Here is a 20,789-nt window from a genome sequence, read left to right as displayed (position 1 = left end):
GACAGACATCTTTAGAAAGCTTCAACAGCAAGAACATATTTATTAAAAAAAAAGAACAGATTGCACAAATGAAAAGCCTGGAAAAAAGGCTAGGCAGAGACAAAACTATTAACACTTGCAATTCTTTCTCTAGGAAGAAAAGAAGCCTCTGTCAGAATCCTGTGCACAAAACTCCCATTGAAAACAAGACCAACAAGCACCACAACAATAACGACAAACTACAGCAAAACTACTTGAAGCCAGAGAGAGAACTGCCACCTAAAAATGGCAAGTTGAACAGTTTATTCATTATTTTTTAGGTTCATAAATTGCTACACTTCCATTATATTCTGTAAAACTCATGTTTTCCCTGACAGACTTCTACAGATTTGAGGAAGTCATCAATAGACATATTGGATTCTGCTTCTAAGTATTTTTAAGCAGTTCTATTTTTAAAAGTTGCACATTTTATAAACTGCCTTTTTACCAGTGCTACCAGCTTTTAACTCCAATCTGCCAAAACTAATTTTCTTTCTTTTCTTACTCTTGGCACTCATGACAATTGGGGGTGGGAGATAAGGTTACTGCTGCAGAACTGTAGTTTATGTATTTAAATAGCGCCAGCAACAAACCTGTAAACACTCACTCATCTTAAATCTTGTTGCAAGTTTTAAGGCACCAGCTTTACCAACACAATCAAATTTTGAAAAAAAACCACCCTGATAAATCAGTTTTCTCCTGAGTTTATCAAGCAAGCTTCTTATTCCCTTTCCTCATAGAAACAACACCTCTAATAACAGTTCTAAATGTACAGTCCAGTCGGGTCTTACTACAACTTCCCTATGTGGAGGGAGAAAGAATTACTACAACTGGGTATATCTAAATGGGATTGTAACCCCTGATAGATAGTTGCTCTTGATTAGAAGAGGTTGTATCTTGAGACCAACAGCAACCACCCCCTCAGTGTACATGCAAACACACAAAGCACAAGTAGTTATTTAATTATTGAAGCATTCAATTATTATTAAAACCTGACAAAATTAATGCCCGTATTTTAAGATCCCTCCTTTCTTCCCCCTCCTCAATTTTTTAATTTTAGTGTTCTCTAACTGTAATTCCACCCATGATGTGTAGGTGGGAAAAGATTACGGTAGTTATGCAACACTGACAGAACTTCAATTATAACTTGTTGACTATTACTTATTTTAAAGCAAAGTTCTTTGCAATAGTTTACAGTTCACCTGAAATACTAATGTTAACTGCATAAAGCACATTCTGCTAGCTACCCAGAAGTCCTATAAGACCCTATTTCTTGTTTTATTTACATAATGAATTTTAAGCACACTGTTATGTCAAATCATTCCAATTTCCAGATGCTTTTACCTGAGGTAGTAAAAAAACCTGACAGATAACCTTAGAAGTTCCCAGCACATTTAAATGAAAGCAGTGTCATTTTCACTGCTTTGTTTTCAAAATGTGAGGGTTAATCACTGCATTGCTATATTAAATATTTAAACATAAAAGCTTTAACATGAAATTGAAAACTGACATTAACTAACAGCTTACAGCACAGCAACCAGAGGAAAACTGCAACAGGATTTTACTTTTCAGAAGCCTGTAAAAGGAACCATTGTTTTTATTTGCACACAAGTTACAAGAAAATCAGGTTTAACAGTGTTTGCTGAAGCATCAATGCTGTGTGTCTATTAAACATGCAACTTCTCAACTCCGTACACTTTCAATATCAACAGTATCACATAGAGGCTCTTATTAAAAAATACTGATTTTCTGACCATAGTTAATAAGCCAAGTCTGAACCTAGGTTCAATGATAACAAGTGTCAGACAGTTCTTTAAGGTGACTTTTTACAGCTCCAGAGCTCTACCTGAACGGACAGGGGCTTCAGGTCCCTCTGATACTGCGCAACTCAGAACCAAAAACCTTGTTTCAACAAGGAATGTTTAAATCAGGAGCACCCACAGAATAGTTATGTTAGAGGTAACATAGTTGCAAATAATTTTTCCAAACACAGAAGCTATGAAACATTATTTTTCATAAGAAAATTGTAGCAGCTTCACACCAGGTTAGAAGACAAAAGTGTAACAATATAACAGAACAGTCTCTGTCAAAATATATTCAAGAGGAATAGACTCCAAGAAACTTTTGAACTAAAAGCAGAGGTTACATGAGAAGTTGTGGCATGTTTTGGTTTAGGTGACAAAAGGTAAATTGATTTGGCGTAACAGAGGGTCCCAGAACACGTTTTCATTGCAACATTATTTTTATTTAGAAAATAATAAATCAGTTCCTGTCTCTTTAAGACCTCTACAGGGATTTATTTGCACAGAAATTGATGGCAGGTTTAGAAGGTGCTATTGTGGACAGTTGCTAGATTGCTACATGTCCTGAATCACCAATTTTTTTATAGTATTTAATGAATATGGTTTAATATATTTACACTGTTCAAGTCAAAAATTACAACAATGCACATAATATACCTTTATACATGTTTATACACACACAATGAATTTGTGATATGCATACACAAAGAGTAGTGAATACAAGGTTGGACAGAAAATGATGTATTAAAACATCTTCATGAAGCCTGCCTCAAGATCTAAGCTGTCCTAGAGGAGATGCTTTAGATGTGTATGCCCCACCAGCTTGCTTATATTAAAACAAAACCCCTCCACAATTCAGCAGCAATACAGCTGGCATATAAAGGTACGTTAACCCCATAGTTCATTAACCTGCCAGAACCTTCCCCCTCCTACCTTTGATTTCCCATACTGGTATCCCTTACCTCAACAACATCCCCTCTGTAATTATCCTTGCAGCTGAATTTGAGACTCCGTAAGGCTACACAGACACATTTTCAAAGCCGTTTTTATGAAATCAGACTTATTTAAACAGAAGAAAAATAATTCTGTAAATGAATCATTTGCTTAGTCAAGAATTTTTCCCCCCAAACAGAATTGAAAGAACAAGTATGGTGATAGCACAGCTGTGGTGGTTCAGCCCTGGCTAGAGGCCAAACAACCACCAAGCCGCTTGCTCACTCCCTCTTTTCAGCCGAAAAGGGGAGAAAATATATGTGGGGAAGCTTAGGACTCAAGATAAGGACAGAGGGATCACTTTCCAATTAGTGCAATCGGCCAAAACAGACTCAGCACAGAGTAAAAGGAAAAAAAAAAAAGTGATTTATTACACTACAACTACTCACCCAGTGAACCAGAGTTGGCTAATAAGAAACCAGGTTTTAAAGCACCTTCCCCCCAGCCCTCCCCTTCTTAGCAGACTTGAACTTCATCACAATTTTACTCCCTTCTTCTCCCCCCCAACATTGTGCAGGGAGGGGCAGAGAATGGGGAGTGGGGTTCTGGTGGTTCCTCACAAGCTGCTTTCCTTCCCCAGATCTTAACACTTCTACTTTGCCCCTCACCCCTCGCCTCTTGCACACTTGACTTTAATGATAAATTCACTCCCTTCATCCTCCCCCATGGCAGCACAGGGAGGGGCAGGGAATTGGGAATGGGGGTTCTCAGTCCGTTCCTCCCACTTTGTCTTCCGTCCCAGCTGGGGGGGCATTCCACACACACATTTCCCCTACGGCACCCTTGGGTCCCACCCACACAAGAGTCATACCCACAAACTTCTGCAGCCTGAGTCCTCTCTATCAGGGAGTCACATACTCACCACAGGCCTCTCAGCAGGACTCCCCTCCATGGGTGCTGATGTTTGAGCCCAGTCTCCCCTGGTCTGGTCTCCCCCAAAGCCACAAGTCCCCCAGCAAGCCTGCTGAGGTGAGGATCAATCTCTTCAGAGGCCATGGATGTCTCCACTCCCCATCCTTATCCATGGCCTCCTACAATGGTCTTCCCCACGAGCTGCAGGGGAATCTCTCCTTCCGCATTCTTCCCCCCTCCCCACCCCTCCTTTGTGCCTGGCCTTGGTGTCTGTACAGCTTGCTACACCTTCTCACTGCCTTCTCTGGTGGCAAAATGTGTCTGCCAGCAGGTTTTTCTTCTTCTATCTGTGATTCCCAGAGGCACTCTGACCAGCTGCAATTGGTTCAGCCCTGGTCAGCAGCAACTTAGGCCTTGAACTGCCCATGTTTACAGCTTTCTGCAAGGCCCGGACTGCAGCTGCTGCTTGCAAAAGCCATCTCAGCAGCCATGCTACACAAAACTGCAACAACAGCCAGCCAGGTTCTCTTGCTGTTGGCTCATCAAGATCATCTCCACAGTAATCAGCAAAACATTACAAACATAACAAGGTCAGAAAGGTTTTCCTGTGAAGCATAATCAGGACTTAACCTGCAAGTTTCTCAGCAAATGGAGATCTCAATAAATTCATCAGCTCTTCAGAACACAACTATTTACTCTTTTTAAAAGTCAGTCAGCATAAAGTTACAATAGCTTGCTTTGAAATGTGCTAATGACAGACCAACTCTTTAAACTGGCACCCTTCTCCTTCCCTACCTGTCCCCTCAAGAAAGGGGAGGGTAAAGCAGAAAACCTGCCTCCATGTCTAATTCCTCTCCCAAAACAGGAATAGATATAGCTAAAGGACTTGGAGGAGACGTTTGTGTGGTTGGTTTGTTTTCAAGAGATCTTATACTCTCCTATCTTCTGCTCATATTAATACAAGTTTTCAAATTACAGTCTAAGTCCTAACTTCCTTTTGAGACACTATCTACCCCAAAACTATCACATTGTATGATTTTTTTTGTGTGCCATGCTTCTTTTAAAGACTCTTTTTCTAAGAAAAGCACATGAAGTGCATACCCAACCAGGTATACACCAAGTCATGCCACCTGGGCTTAAGCCCCATGATTACCTCAGGGTCCCAGAAGTGAATTCTTAATTCTCAACTAGTTAATCTGAGCAGTAGTCATTTGTAGCTAAACCCACAGTACATCAGACGCATGCTTCAGCTCTGGGATTTGGTCTTACAAGTCTACTTACCTCACTGCAGGTAGTATCTAAATTAGGACTGAGGCTGGCATGTATTTTAGCTATTAGAAGAGCAAAGCTCATGTTAGCAGGTGCTAACCTATCTCAGGGCAGTGCAAATCAGCAAGACTAGAATTTATTCATGTGCAAGTTTCTATACCACTCAAGTGGTATTCCAACCTTTAGCTGTTTGATTTCAGGTATTACTTTCAAGAGGCCACACTATCAAGTTACCCTCCTCTATTACACACTACTAGTTTAAATAAACATAGTTGGAACTTGCCTCTGGTAAGGCAGCAGCAGCAAAGAGCACCTCCTCCCAGCTGACCTGCATGAGGTCTGGTTCCTCACTATGGATACTCTTCACCTAGCACTGTGTTTGGTTTTTTTTTTTTAAAGTTACATTAAAATTATTCATTTTTCTAAGTCAACCCTGCAAATGTCAGAGTTACTAACTCAGTTTTGATATGGCTCCCTTGTACATTTTTTTCATTATAATATATAATCATTACATCACAGTGATTACAAGCTATTTGCAACAAGCAGCTCTCATTCAACCAAAATGATTGTCTTTATATATATTAAGACTAAAGAATGCAGAGACATTCACATTTAATACAGAACCATTAAGAAATCCAAACAAGCCCTGAGGTATTTATTAGTTCCCTTATTTTCTGGGTGAAACCCTTGGTACCTAAGGTCCACTTTGAAAGTGCTCAACTACAAAACTTTGTACTTTGTTGCAAAGCATCTACTTCAATGATACATGAGAGTTATGGGGCATGAAGGTCCCAGCTGATCTGAGTCTCAATTTGAATCTACAAAACCCAGAATTTCTCCAGTTCTCACAGGTACCATGAAAGCTATAACAGTAGGTTCTTCTCTGGAAGAACTGCTTCAGAGCAAGCATTCTCCACATTCTTTAATAACCCAACACAAACAGCAGAATTAAGGTAAAAAAAATCAGATTTGTAGAGAGTGAGCATCATTGGCTGTGTGTTTAAAGGGGACAGGGGCACTAGAAAATAGAATAAGATAATGCATCTATAAGCTCTATTTAGTGTTCACAAAAATTACAAATCTGATATTCTCCCAAAATGAATAAAGGCATTCAAAGTTATAAGTGTTAGTGAAACTTTATTAGTAACTGTATGTCCATTTTCACTAGAAGCCCTTATTTGGAAAAAAAGGGTTATAGCAACTCTATAAATACCTCAATTTGCAGAGCCTCCTCTTAAGACCACCAGACTAAGTCAGTACGCCCCTGGAAGCAGCAGATGGTGTGAATCAACTTGCATAATGGCTTCATTTGTGCAACAAACATCAGTCCCAAAACATGATGCCATTTTTGATACGGCAGTCTTCTTCACAGTGGCCAATGTAACTACATCTGGTGCCCCATTTATCCCCTTCTGTCAGTAACAGATCTATTATTTTCTATTACAAAGATTTTAAATCTGTAATATTTAGTGAAGACTCCCCTTGTTATTTGCACACAGCAATATGAATTGGTACTCTGGAATTAAGACATCTGTTTCACTTCTTGCAGTTAGTAAGTCTCCTATACATGCTGCACTATACAAGTGCATTTGGGGACCAGGTGAAATCTACAGCTGTGTGTCAGTGCACTGGGTCTGGCTATGATGGAATTACATTCTCTCCATAGCAGCCTGCATGATGTTGTTTCATATTTGACTAACACTCTATTGATAACACACCAATGCTTTAGCTATTGCTAACCAGTGCTTGCACAGCATCAAGGACACACATCTCTCCTCCTGCCTGGCTTAAGTAAAAGACTGGGATGGACAAGATGCTGGGAGGGCACATGGTCAGTACACCTAACCCAAACAGACCAGAGGGATATTCCATACCACGTAACACCACACTCAGCCATATAACTGAGCAGTCTTTCTGAATTAGCAACTCCTCAGAGACTGGCCAGGCATTAGTCTTCTGTGAGAGGTTGGTGGGGCCTTTCCACTACTTGTTTTAGTGTTGTCGTCACCCCCCCCCCCGCCTATCCCCAGTTCTCCTTCCCCCCCCCCCTCCCCGCCCCCCCAAACTGCCTTTATTTCAGTTCAAGTTTTTCTTGGTTTTGCTCTTCTGCTTCTCATTCCTGTCCCACACCAGTGGGAGCAAGTAAGCAGTTGCCAGGGGGTTAGTTTCTGGCCAGAGTCAACCCACATCAGGTTTTAGACAGCGCTGTTAACACAGAACTCAGTCATGATGATCTTCAGAGTTAACTGCTGCATTTACAGATTCTAGACAACTTTACCAAGAAATGACCAATACTTTGCAGTCAAAAGAACAAGCTACTATGGTATTCCAAGAAGATAACAACATTTTCTATCTGCAGTGAAGAGCAAGTCAAAATTACCTTGAATCACTACATGAAAGCAAGTAAGAAAGCTTCTACAAATTAACTGATAGAGTAGCATTTCTATGATGAAGTATTTCTATGTGTAAAAACATATTTCCATAACACTTAGAAGCAAAATTGAGTAATATTTAGAAGTTTTAACTTTTCCACTACAAGAGACTTAGTTTAAAGGTAATGTGATTTCAGGGTCCATGTTTTGTTCCTGTTTGTGGGTGTGGGCTTAGCCTTCTCCTCTCCGCCCCCCCCCCCCCCCCCAGTTACTCATACTGCAACACTCACTTCATTAGCTACAAACCCATGAAATATCCAAAGTCTATTTCATTACTGTTATCTTGAAACTGTAAGGTGATGAAAAAATGAACACATCTCTTAGCGCCTCACCTGCTAAGCAACAATGAGAGCATATTCTTTTTATCCATTCTTTAGAGGGAAAAGAACTCAGAACAAAAAAATAACCTTAAAGCTTAGTAGCAATCATCTAGATAACAAGCAGCTAACAGCCACTTTCAAACTGGATAATACACTTTAGCTGAATTTAAAAATACAAAAGTACTGGAACTTTGTTCTTAAAGCTTACCTTTAATTTCTTATTTAGTTTACAGCAGTATCTGTATAATATTGCCAAGTTTAAAGGTCCAAAATCTCCATAGAAACTGGAATAAAAAGAACAAAAAAGTTTCATTTATACAGAAGAGCTAAGCAAATCTCAACATGCACGTTGTTGATAGTTAAAGTTGCAAAACAGTAACTTTTGGGTATTACAAAGTAGACAATATATATGATGCAACAGATAAATCCTTTGATTCATTCAAGAGGATGGTAGTAACAATTAATTTGAAAGCATCTATAGTTTCAGTTCAGCTCCTGCGAACACCTTTTCACTTATATACACACTTTATATGCTGAACTTTTTCTTCATCCCATGATAACCAGTCTGGTTTTGGTCAAAACCACAGAGTGAAGAATTTCAAGACAATCTACTACTCTTTAAGCTATGCCGATGTCATCCTAGACAGTCTTAGCAGCTGCTTGAGATGAGAATATATCATTAGATACTATAAATAAGCTAAATAAAGTTTCTTATAGGTATTAATTTATTTAATATCATCTTGATCTGTCTGAAATTTAAGCTTATTTTTTTTTATCCTATTCTCCACTATTCCAGAGATTACATATAATTATGCTCCCCTTTGTCCCACCTCTTATCTCTAGGCTGTTCTTCCAATTTATTAGTTATATCTTATAATTCTTCTTGTTTCTCTCTTCTAGATTCTTAAACATTCATTTCAGAGTCCTTAAGGTAAGAGCTAGTAGCAGTCATCTGTACAGGAAAATTATTGCACAGTAAAACCAAGTTCCTGGTAAGGATACACAGTGGTCTTCCTAGCTAACCCTTCATATAGGCACCTTTGCAAGTAGTAACAGCTTTTACGCAAGCAACTAATAATGACACCTTTCAGAGCTTTCTCCTTCTACACCCATTGCAAAATTGCTCAAATTTAAGTTCCAAGCTTTCTCCAGTACTTTTCTTTTATGTGCAGAAGTCTTCATCTTGATGGGTCTATGAAAGTTTGTTGATGCACAGGTTTTAAATTCTAGTGAGAATTGACTATAGAATTGTTCTAATCTGCTCTGCCTTAAGTCTTTGGATAAGAGACAAGACACTTCTTGCCTACTCCACTGGCGTCTGAATGCATGTTAATTGAGGAATGATAAAATAAAAAGGCAATTATGTTCTAACTTACGGGCTTTGAAGGAGTGAAAGCTTACTGAAATCAGATGCTAGAAGAGCTAGTAGTACCTTTCAAACTTTCTTCCCAAGGCAGAAGGTTTGTTTTTTGAGGAATATTAATTATGTTCCACTTAAACATAACCATTTTTAGGGCAGTCAAGCACTGGGAAGAGGTTGCTCAAAGAGGCTGTGGAGTCATAGCCCAGTTGTACAAGGCTCTGAGCAACCGGCTCTTGCTGACCTTGGTTTGAGTCTGGGGGTTGGATTAGACAGTTCCCTGAGGTTCCATCCAGCTTCAGCCATTCTGCTATTCAAAGTGGACATAAAGTAGGAGTGCCTTATCTTTTTGGTACTTACGACTTATTAATATCCTCTTCCCCACAATCACTCAAACAAGAAAGCCAAGCCTGGTACAAAGAGAGGCAATTATACCAGTCTGATCTCTGCCTAGTTCAATTTCGCCTGCCTGCCCCACCAATACTATTTCAGTTTCATCTACTTGACACTAACACTTTCTCCAAACAAAACACCCCTGTCTTGTTCCATTAACTTTACAGTATCATTCCACTTAAATATATGGTGAAAGAGTAGAATTCAAGACTTAGAAGTATTTTTCACAAAATCTTAAAAGGTACTGCAAAGAAGAGTGGGATATAAGAATTACTAGAATACTTTTTTATACCAGTGCAAGCATCATAGCTTTGCTCAGCAAAAAGATAGAACTAAATGCATAGCTCACCTAAAGCACTGAAGAACTGCAACAGTGACTTAGGATAATTAGCTTTCATTACCATACATTTGCTGGAACTACATCAATACTAAGTCATATATGCACTTTTTTCCATGTAATTCAACACAAACAGATACATAGGAAAAGCACATTAAAATAGATTTACGAATCAATTTATTGACAATAGATAAGTTAGTTACTACTTTTGGTGGGGATAAGGATAATACACATTTGAGTCAATCCATGACTCAATTTCTACAAAATTAAAGTATTCAAAACCTTTCAGCCACCAAGCTGAAGATGTCATAATCTTTGACTATTTCTCCATCACTTGTTACCATTAAGTATGCTGTGTTTCTCAACACAAGGGAAAAAAAAAGTATCAGTGTTTAAGGCACTGACACTGTTTGTCTATCCTACAGAAACAAGATATTTCCTCAAAATCCAAACCAAATCATAAAAGAAAGGCACTTTGGTCCTTTGGTGCTGTTGCACCAGCATTACCACCCATATACCAAACACTGTCAGAAGTTAAAGATAAAACACACCGATGAAGCCTTAAATAATGGTTACAGATAATCTACCAATATTATTTTACTTCCATCTCTTCCAGATTAGAGACCCTCTTCCTATCTAGATGTTTTAAGAAGCATTTATATACAATAAGAAATCATGATGCCTCTAAAGCTTAAGCCAATTAAGAAAGGCAGTAATTTACAATGGAAGTGGGAGCCAGATAGAAGGAACAGAAGGCAAGTATGGTATTAATTTACATTTAATTATATTTTGTTTTAATCAAGCACTTAAATGATAGTTTAAATTATTCTTCCCCCTCATCCCATGGAAACTTGCTATCCTTATGCTTCTCAAACTAAGCAGCAGCAAGAATCCAGAATATGCTGTTTGAATACTTTAAATAATCTACTTCAAAAATACTACCACAATGCTACCTAGAAGTAATATCATATGCTTCTTGTGTTCCCCTGAGAATAGACTCCTAGAAGCACTCCTTCCTATCAACTCTTGTAGCGTAACATCTGAGGTATTTGCTGTAAAGTATCATAAGAATGGTAGTCCACCTAGAAAAGCCAGTACATAAAGAGCTCATGGGTCCACTGTCAGGCAAGTAACCCATGTTCTTTCAGGGAATTTGATAATGAAAGAAATGTATTCTACTTCAGGACAGCACCTCAAAGTTGCTTCTGACTGCAGTTCCAAGGGAAGCCACATGAAGGTGCCATGAATCAGCTCGAGCCGTGGGTAGTCCTGAATGCTGAAGTCACTTTTTACTAAGCATTTGAACAGTACTGAGCCCAGTACATACAGCACTGGAAAGATAAACAGCTTTTATATCTTAAACTATCATATAGAGCTAGGATATGGTCAAAAAAGGAATGCTATTGCCTGTCAGATTGAAAGGCATCAATAGTCTCCATATTGACATCACTGTCCATCTATTTATGTCTAAGGCATCAAGTTATCTTTCAGAGATAACTTGCATGACTTACACTTTACCCCAGAAGCTTGATACTTTTACCTCCACAGATGACTATACCAGAGCAGTAAATGGCAGTATGAAGCTGCAAGTTTTGTGATACAGCAGGAGTTACAGATAAAGGACAGAAGGCTCCCATCTGACAAAAAAAATTTTGCAACTCTTTTCATGACAGTCCAGTGTTAAGTTCAGTGCCACTGCCACACTGAACATGAGGATGTTCTTACCATAGCCATCTCCAATAGTCTGAATATGGTCCAAAGTTGGGGTGGGGGTGTGTGTGTGGGGGGGCGGGGGGGAAGGACAGGGGGTGTTGAAAAATAGGACAGTTCCACCAAGTCAGTTCTGACAATGCAATGATGCCTTGAGGGAAGACATTACTTGCATGGCAGCTAAGTGGGTTAGATTACCTGAGAGTAGAGGCACAGTCTAGCAATTGCAGTAATTTACTGGAGTATGTACACCAGAATTGAAGTGCTATAAGTCTTTTAATTAGGAAGTTCATCTTCTTGGAGACTAGCAGCCACAAAGTCCTTTTTCTACCGAAACAGGAAGAATTATTCAAACCAAGAAGTTTAACCACAAGAACTTCACAAACTAGCTAGGAGAAACACAGCTTTATTGCAAAATTACACTATTTTTAGCATTTTACAGAGATTTTCTACACCCCTTTCCTAGGCTGGATTACTAGACCATTCAGGTCACTGCATTGCAAGGCCTTTGCTGCATGCCCTCTGAGTCTACCCATTAAGCAGTACAAGAATGAGCTTCTGCAGAAGCAGCCAACTGGCTATTACAGATAAATGTTTCAAATCACAAACTGAGCACATCTTACATGCAGCAAAGTTTCTGGACAGAAGCCCAAAGGATCAGTCCACACATTCATTACAACCTAACTGCTGGTCAGGAAATCTTACCTGTTCAGTTTTATTTCTTCAACTCCTGTTTCCTAGAGCATGTTCCTTCTTCCTACTTGAAAAACTTACTTGCATGAAAAAAGGTGGGATGCTCAATGGCACTCTCTCACTGCTCTAGCCCCACCAATTCCAGTAACACGTGAATTGCTCTCATCTGGACTGAGACAGAATCCCTGTACTTAATACCAATTATGAATTGCAGATTTCTGAATAGACAAAAGGATGATACAGCAACTATAACCTGAGAAGTAATGTATCACCTCACTGCTTGCATCTGAAGGTAGGAATAATGCAAAAGCTCTGGAATATGCAAAACACCAAGTACTCACTCCATTTTTCCTTTTAATGTTCAAAATCCCCATCAAGATCCTGATTCTTCAAAAATACAACAAGAAATAAAAAAACAAATCTAAGTTATAGCTGTTCCATATTTGTTGGAAGGGTCCTTAACATCAAATAGCTGTTTGGGGTTTTTTTAAAGCGTTCCTTGACATCAAGGCCAAAATCTCAGTGAAAAGGTTCTCCCTATAAAATTTCCTAAAGGACAATCTTCAGGTCACATTAAAAACCCTACTCTCTATGGAAAAAAGGTCATTATAAGGGGATTCCTATAGCAAGCTATGCTCCATCCAGTATAAAACCAGAGCCTAGAAAATGGATCAATTTGATTCTGGTACCCACAAACAAAAACCCCTCAATACTTCTAGCAATTGCTTTCATCTTTTTTGTACAAAGAAGTAAAGACAGATACAGTAAAGCAATGCATGGGTATAAAATTTATGAAATCTTTGGACTGGAGAGAACACCACAGGTGTTAAGATACAGCATTTGACAAGTTTCAAATATGAAGTTACGCCAGTAATTCGTGCCTTCTGACACTCCCAGTTCTAACGTCCCCTAATTTTCTTGTTTTCAGTGAACTTTAAGTCTCATTTTAATGACAGACTCAATACTCATCTGTGAGAATTAGCCATACAAAATCTGGTATTAGTATATGAAGTCTTTCTGCTCTGTATTTATATTCATATTGACACAAGTTAGAAGTTGGGAAACTTCCTTTTTTTTGGTGGACTTGAGCTTATTAAGTTATCTTGGTCATCTGATAGCCAAGTTCAAGTCTTCAAATAGCTCCTGATGCGAACAAGGAACTCCCTGTTCTGTGTGAAGTGCCTGTTATGTCATAACGCAGCTAAGCTTAAGTTTTCTTTTTCCTTTCAAAGGATAGAAGCCACAGAACGATGAAGTTCATGTTTCATATGCAAGTACTGTACTTGATAGCCACAGGAAAAAGAAACATTTAGCCAAAGTAAAAATAAACAAGAAAGAAACTGCTTCTCACAAGAAAGAGAAACTGCTTCTTTGCATGTATACACGCAATGAAAGAAACTAGTCCTACAAGTCAAAGTCCAAACAGTACTCATTCGATATTGTTGTAGCTAAACATTTGAGTCTTATTTTACTGCTGAGCTTAAAGCAGCTAACATCAAGATTGCCATGAAATGAGCAAGTAACCCACTATGGATTGAAACAGTTTTAGTGTAAAACATAGGACATACAGAGAACATCAATATTACTTCTACAGCTGCTCACATGTCAGAGACTGGACCTGAAAAAGCTGTTCCTACACAAGATCTTAAGCCAGAACTAAAGACTGAATAGAAACATCATGACTTATGAAAGCTGTCATTATAACTTATCAGTAAGAGATTCCTGTCTCTTATCTAAATTTTAATTCTGTTTGAGAAAATTGGCTTCCACATTTTTATCAAAGAACTTTTTATATCCTTTTTATTGTTGTGTAGTTAACCAGTCAAGTGAAGTACTCAACCCAGATCTGTTTACTGAAAGGTGAAACATGAAAGACTCTATTCTTGGAGAATAAAAAGCTTCTTACTAGTGCCTAACTCACTAATCAAGGTCTTGCCAAGGCAAGGCTTGTCTATTTGCCAAATGACAGTCTTCATCAAGCTGGATTATTTCTCATTAACTCTATTTTCCTGAAGTAATCGTTACATGCACTTCATTACCCTAAAAAGACTGCATTCTCTTATAAGCAGTAATGCAGACTCTCAGGCAGGACCTCAGTGTTTCTGAAAGATATTGACAAAATCTTACAGAAACAGATCAAAAACAAGAATTCAGAATTGGATACATTCATTCAGGTTTCTTTTTCTCTCAACAGATGAATTTACATACCATTTCCCTAGCATAATTGGTTCAAGGTTAAATTGCAGCACATTTAACTAAAATAGCGACAGCTCTACTAGCAAGTTCCTAGTCAGATAGCATTTGAGAGGTTCTTAAAAACATTAACGCATATCTCTATTATTTTTGAAACCATGAATGCTTAAATAAGTGAAGGCAGTATTATGAATCCATTAGAACAGCTGACAACTTCAAGTGAAAACTGAAAGCTAAAGTACTCATGTACACAAAGTGTGGTTATGTAATCGTTTTAGTAATAATTTACATGACAAACTGCAAGAGCAAGTCAGCATTTATCAGACCAAAACTTTCACAACCACTAGATCTAGCAGTACAGTTCTTTTGTTTCATAGGGTATACTATCAAGATACATTATTGCTTTCTCATTTCTTCAAAAGTGGGGAAAAAAAGGAAGGCAATGAAATTTTAAGTACATGTCATCCACGTACTTAAGAGTTAACATTAGAGTAACATGTTCTCTGTAATCAGACAGCCCCACACCTACGTATTCATGAGGTTTTCATATCATACACTGCTTCAGTGAAAGCAAACTGATAACCACTGTAAAGTCGGCTAAGTAAGCTTCTATAGTACTCCACACATAAGAAGTCTCACTAAAGTTAACAGAATAACAGCCCAAAGAAAAGCAGTTTTCTTCCACACACAATTAAGGATCACTGTCTTTTCACTAGAATGAGGCAACTAAAGAAAATTAAGTCAATAAACGGCTATATTAACAAAACTACTTACATACCTCACAAGTGCTGAGGACATGCCTCCTCCTGGTACCAATATGAACAACTCACTTCACTTAAAAGCAAGGTAGCCATGAAATTCTCACCAGCAAGAGCCACACAGGCAGGTCATTTTGAATTAAGACTTTGGAAAGCACTACTCTGAAGCTACAGCATTTAAAAACTCACTTCCAAATGTTTATTTTGCTACCATGTAATAAATATTTCTAATCACTTTCTAGGAAGGCTGCATTTTTGAGAGTGCGAGCAGAAGATCCAACCTTGAGTATTAAAGTTACACTCCACTGTGGCTTACAGACAACCCCTGATTTCACTGCCTGTTGCTGTGGTGCGCAGCCTGTGGAACATAAGACTGATGGCAAGTTCACAGGTGAGCAGGAGGAAAAAGGTAGATAGAGTAAAAGCAGTGTTTTGTAAGAACCAGGAAAGTTAAATTCCGCTCCTCATTTTGCTTCTAGCTTTCCAGTTTCAGATAGATATTGATAACAGTAATCCTACCAACACCTGCTTTTCCTTCCCTGAAACAATGTAATCTTCCTCAGAGAGCAAAAAGGGAAAAATAAAAATAAGATCAGGCATGGTTTTACTTCCCCATATTACATATGCTGATAATGGTAGGTGCTGCAATACAAAGATCAGGAAAGTTTCGCACTGTTATGTAAAAGAGTTGGGCAATTAAAATTAATTTATACCACCTGGTAACTGCCACTTCATTTCTACTTCATATTAGGGAGAGTACTATTACAGTATCAAACATAGGATGGTACCTTTAAAACACCAAATAGATTACAAACTATCAATTCAGAAAATGTACCAAGAGCTACATGTCCAAAATCTTTAGACATGCCCTACCAGATAAAGGAAACTTTGCTTCCATTATCTCATAATTATATCTGGTAACAAGTTACACCCTGGTATGTGGTTAACAGGCAACTAGGTTAAGGAGTATACCTACTGAATTTTATACAAGTACTTCTCCCCTCCCCCTCCCAAGTTTTTCAGTACTTTACTTTTTAAAGCAGGATACTGTCCTCACACAAAAGACCCAGTTACAGTCCTTGGTTAGCACAATTATCTGTAACTAACAGTGTGGGATTAATCCCCCTTCCCATCTCCAAAATCAAAACCCTTCCTATAAACATATTAGCAATTGGAAACAAGATACTTCAGGTCAAGCATCATATAGAAGTCTTCAAAAAACAAGATCAGTTTTTTGTTTGATTAAAGGAAGTGGAACATATTCATGTAACAACTTTTGCTAAATTTTTGCATAACAATATTTATGAGGACCTTCACCAGCTGAATTTTGCTTTAATATTAGTTCAGCCTTGCCTTAGGGTACTCCTGAGGTCCCTTTCCAACCTAAATTAGTTAGCAGTCATTACAAAACCTGCTCTGAACTCCAGCAGCTAATTATAAAAGTCAACTTCAGGAACTAATCATTGGGAACTCCAGTACCAGCCACACAACTTGACATAATGAAAACTCAAAGACACATGTAGAATAGAAACACTAAAACTCTAAGGTCTGCATAGAAAACAAGCTGCAAACCAAGGAAGATTGGTTTACACCCTCCCAGAAGCAGTAGAATAGAAGGAAGAATGCTGAGGCTCACAAGTTCTTCAGCTCATGTGGAAAGAAAACTATATTTAAAATAAGACCACAGTTTTTGTTTCACTTGTGCTGCAACAACCCCCTTGTCAAGCAGCTAGATATAGCATCACACACGAAACAGTTGATCTGGAAACACAGTTTAGAGTAACTACTTTTTGATCACAGCATAAACCAATTATTTTGTTTAGTTTATGCCCTTTAATAGCATCCACAGCTACAATCAATTTCACTGCCTGCCTCAGACATGCTATCAGTGTTTTCCAAACACACAAAGCTTTTACTTCACAGAAAACGCTTACTCTGCTGTGCTACAGCTATAAAGGCCAACAGGAAGCGCTATCTTAAACCCTTCTGCAGGCTTACAAAAAATTTTGCAGATGTTCTTCAACAGCACGTTTAAGGTCTGCATTCTTAGAATTCTGTGTAAGACGTGATCACTTTGTACTCTCTAGAGGAAAATACATGTAAAACCACCTGTCGTTTCATCTGTTCCTACCTAAAAACAGTCTTCTATTTAAGACACCATTTAATAAGATGTAATCAGTCTTAAGAGATCTTCTCCACCTTATAAACAAATCTTAAAGCTCAGATATCCTTCCCCTAGCTCAACCACAATTTAAGCTATTTAACTGGTCTTGCAGCCACTTTTCTGTTCCATTTGTTGGTTGTTTTGTTTTTTTTTTTTAAATAGCAGCCTTGCTAAACTAGTTTCAGCTACTATACAAACACATTCAGGCTAACTATACACTCATGTGTTGTGCAAGAAACTAAACGGGGCAAAAATATTCTCTATGGTATGAGAGCCTGTTGGTAGGAATCTCAGGTGGTGGCTGTGAATACGCAAAACACAGCAGACGGCAACACTTACTTCTCATAGACCAGCTCCTCATCAGTGCAGAAGTAGTGGGTATTGACGGTACTTTTCGGTTTAGTCCGTAAAGTCGCGAAGTACAGCCGATCTGAAAGACAGAGGAAAACAGCAGCGTAGGAGGGGCACAGCCTATCGGCGCTGCCCCACAGCGAGCCTGTCACCCCGCCGGTGGGCGCCGCGGGGCCGGCCCGGCCCGGCCCGTCCCGCCGCGGCCCGGAGCGGAAGCGGCGCCGCTCATCCCTTTTCTCCTGCGTGAGCGCCCGCTCCGCCCGCGGGCCCTACCCACGAGGACCCCCCCCCACACCCCTCGGCCCCGCGCTGACCGGCCGGGCATCCCTCGGGAGCTTCTAGAGGAGTGGGGGGGGGGGGGGGGGGGTGGCGGTTTTCTCGCCCAGAACACAGCAACAGGTGCCGGCCCCGCTTCTCACCGGAAAAGAGAGGAGGAAGGAACCGCTCAGGCGTGCCCCGCGAAAACCGCACGGCAAAGGCGGGGGGCGAAGCCGAGCCAGGCACGCAGCAAAGCCCACGGAGCCGGGAGAGACAGAGAGAGAGAGAAAGGGGGAGGAGGAAAGAAAGAAGCCGGGGGGTTTCCTTCTGAGGGAGGTTCCAGCGAGCGGGACACCCCCACGACCAAGGGACAGGGAAGATTCCCCGTCCCACTCTCACCTTTCACGAACTCCGAGGCTCCCCCCAGCACTTCGGAGGCGGCTGCCGCCGGCTCCATCTTAAACAGAGCGCGGAGCAGAGAGGCGCGGGGCGGCTCCGAACTCATGGCGCTCCGAGGCAGCCCCAGAGGGGTCGGGGAGGGCTCGCTGGGAGGCGACCCGTTGCCCGGCCAGGAGCCACGCTGCTGGGAGCGCCACTGCCGCAGCCCGCATAGGAACGGGAGCGGAGACGAGAACTAGCTCCGGGACACGGCGAGCCGCCGAGCGAGCAGGCGGACGCCCGCAGGGACTTCAACTCCACCCCAGCCAGGCAACGCCCCCGGATAAAAAGGCAGCCGGCGGTTACCAGGAGACCGGCAGCGCTGTAGCAACCGCGTTACCGCGCCTTTGTTTCGCCCGGACCGAGGCGTGCGAAGGACTGGCTGCTCCCCCCCACCCCCCCGCACCCACAGCCCTCTGGCCCAGCGGCCCCGCCCTCCCTCTCGCAGCGCCTGATCACCGGGCAGGCGGCCCGCCCGCTAGCGCCACTGATCCGCCAGGCAGCGGCTTTGCACTCGGCACAGCTCCGCCCTGGTCTTGCTCTCACGCCCAGCTCCGGGCGGAGCGGGGCCCTCTCCGCGCCCGGGCAGAACCCTGCGGCGCTTTTTTCTCTTCTCTCCCCGAGCCCAAGGCAAAACGCCCCACGGAGACAAAGGAGACTCTGAGGTACTGCTCGCAGGGCCTGAAGCCGAGTTAGTACCGGAGTTAGTACCGCAGCAGTGCGAGCCGAGCTCGAGTGGAGGTGAGCAAGCTGCGCAGGCTGGGCGGGAAGCCGCCCTCAGGGAGAGGGAAGCGCCACTCCAGCCGAGCTCTCTTCTTCACTTAAGACACTTACTCACACAAGCCCCGGCCCAGCCGCCTCTACACCCTCATTTAACTTGATAGACAAACCGACCCACCAATCAAAAGCTGCCTTACTATCTTTCCAGCCAATGAGCGAGGCGAAGAGAGGGCTGCCGAGGGGCATACCCCGCGATAGGGGCTTTCCCCCCCCCCGCCCAGCGGCTGCACGTGGGCTTCTCCTTTCCCGCCCAAGGGGGTTCCCGGCACCTGTTGCGCCTTCCCGGTCTCAGGCGAGTTGTGCCTGCCAAGCAGCGGTGTGAGCTGAGCAGATCTGAGGGGAGCTAGGATATCGGGGAAGGCACTCGTGAATAGAAAAGGAGCCCTACCCCGTGAAATTCCACGCGCTGGTCCGAGCTGTGGGCTCTCGTGCTTTCTAATTACCCAGCGATTGAGCTTCACGCACGCTTCTAAGGCTGGTGTAAAACTACACTATTCTGTGTAAGGTGGTGTTTTCAAAGAGTGAAAGATTCAATTTCGTATGGGTCATTTGCAAAAGCTGAATTAACTTGTAGTCTGCAGTTAACTTACTGACAAATAAGCATGGAAAGTATTAGAAATGCCTTTCCTTCTACTACCCTCCCCTTAAGAGAGGATGAGTGCCAGGCAGGGCAGTCTCTCATTTTTATAGCTAAACAAGTAAAAGGTTGCAAAGGAGAGGTACCTTGATGACAAAAAGGATGCTATTATTACCCCCACATGAAAAAAATAGCAACCCAACCTTGAAACACCTTAAGACATTGTAATATAAAACAATATGGAGCCCCAAGGCCCACATTATTATGTCCATGCTTTCCTAACGCTATAAATAATCTATTTTAACTACTAGTTTGTTTAAATACTTCTAGTGTCTGCAGATGAGGCTAAACATAAGTGTGAAACCCTTAACTCTTCAAATTTTAACCTGACATTACAAGCACTGGATAACCTTTAAAGAGTAACAAATATGCTGAAGTACTACAGAAAATACTTCTCTCACGCAAGTGTTTTGTAGTTGCATGTTTATTTTTGGTATTGGTTCTAATAATTTGTATCTGTGTTCTTACATTCCTCTTTTTTTTTTTCATAGCTCCAGAACTAATGGTCCTAAACATTACTCTTTTTAGGTCTCATCCTGTGAACTTAGGTAAGAAACTTTATTCAATGCAAAATGCTTGCAAGACTGAGACTAAAGACTTCAGCGACAGCAAATTAAATAAAGGCTGTTGGAGAGTACTTGTTTTTTTATGTAAAAATGCATTAATCTTTTTCTGTATTGTATTATATGACTTTCACATGCATTTAACCCTTAGTTAAAATTTTGTATTTAAATGTCATCCTTCAGAGGTAACATATCACGTACAAGAAAGATATCAACCTATTTTCTCCAGAACCAGTTTTTAAACACTTTTTTAACTCAGTTTTTCACTACAGTTCAATGTAACATAATTGAAGGGAGTTGTATGAGCATACTTGTACTAGCTTTAACTAACGTATCGTGGGCTACAGACATGATGATGGAGCAGTTTAAGAAGCTAGCTATCCAGTATCTAGAATCTCTAGATACATAGCTTGCATTAAAGCCTAATATTTGTAAATCCATCTAGTTAGGCTGGTGAATTTTGGAGGC

General features: G+C 40.8%; 1 protein-coding gene across 1 annotated transcript in view; it reads right to left on the bottom strand.

Annotated features, from left to right (window-relative positions):
* The window catches only part of CDC14A (cell division cycle 14A), a gene marked incomplete at both ends in the record, with an annotated part of 51,360 nt that extends 32,952 nt beyond the window's left edge, over positions 1–18,408 (bottom strand). Inside the window, 3 exons of the mRNA XM_084265903.1 lie at positions 7,895–7,970; positions 17,634–17,724; positions 18,303–18,408. Of these exons, the coding sequence (XP_084122029.1) occupies positions 7,895–7,970; positions 17,634–17,724; positions 18,303–18,408 (273 nt within the window). The remainder of the gene's footprint in view (positions 1–7,894; positions 7,971–17,633; positions 17,725–18,302) is intronic.
* Positions 18,409–20,789: the final 2,381 nt, after the last annotated feature.

Source organism: Gallinula chloropus, assembly GCF_964237585.1.
Source record: "Gallinula chloropus genome assembly, chromosome: 6".
Taxonomy (NCBI): domain Eukaryota; kingdom Metazoa; phylum Chordata; class Aves; order Gruiformes; family Rallidae; genus Gallinula; species Gallinula chloropus.
This window is presented reverse-complemented; position numbering and strand designations above follow the sequence as displayed.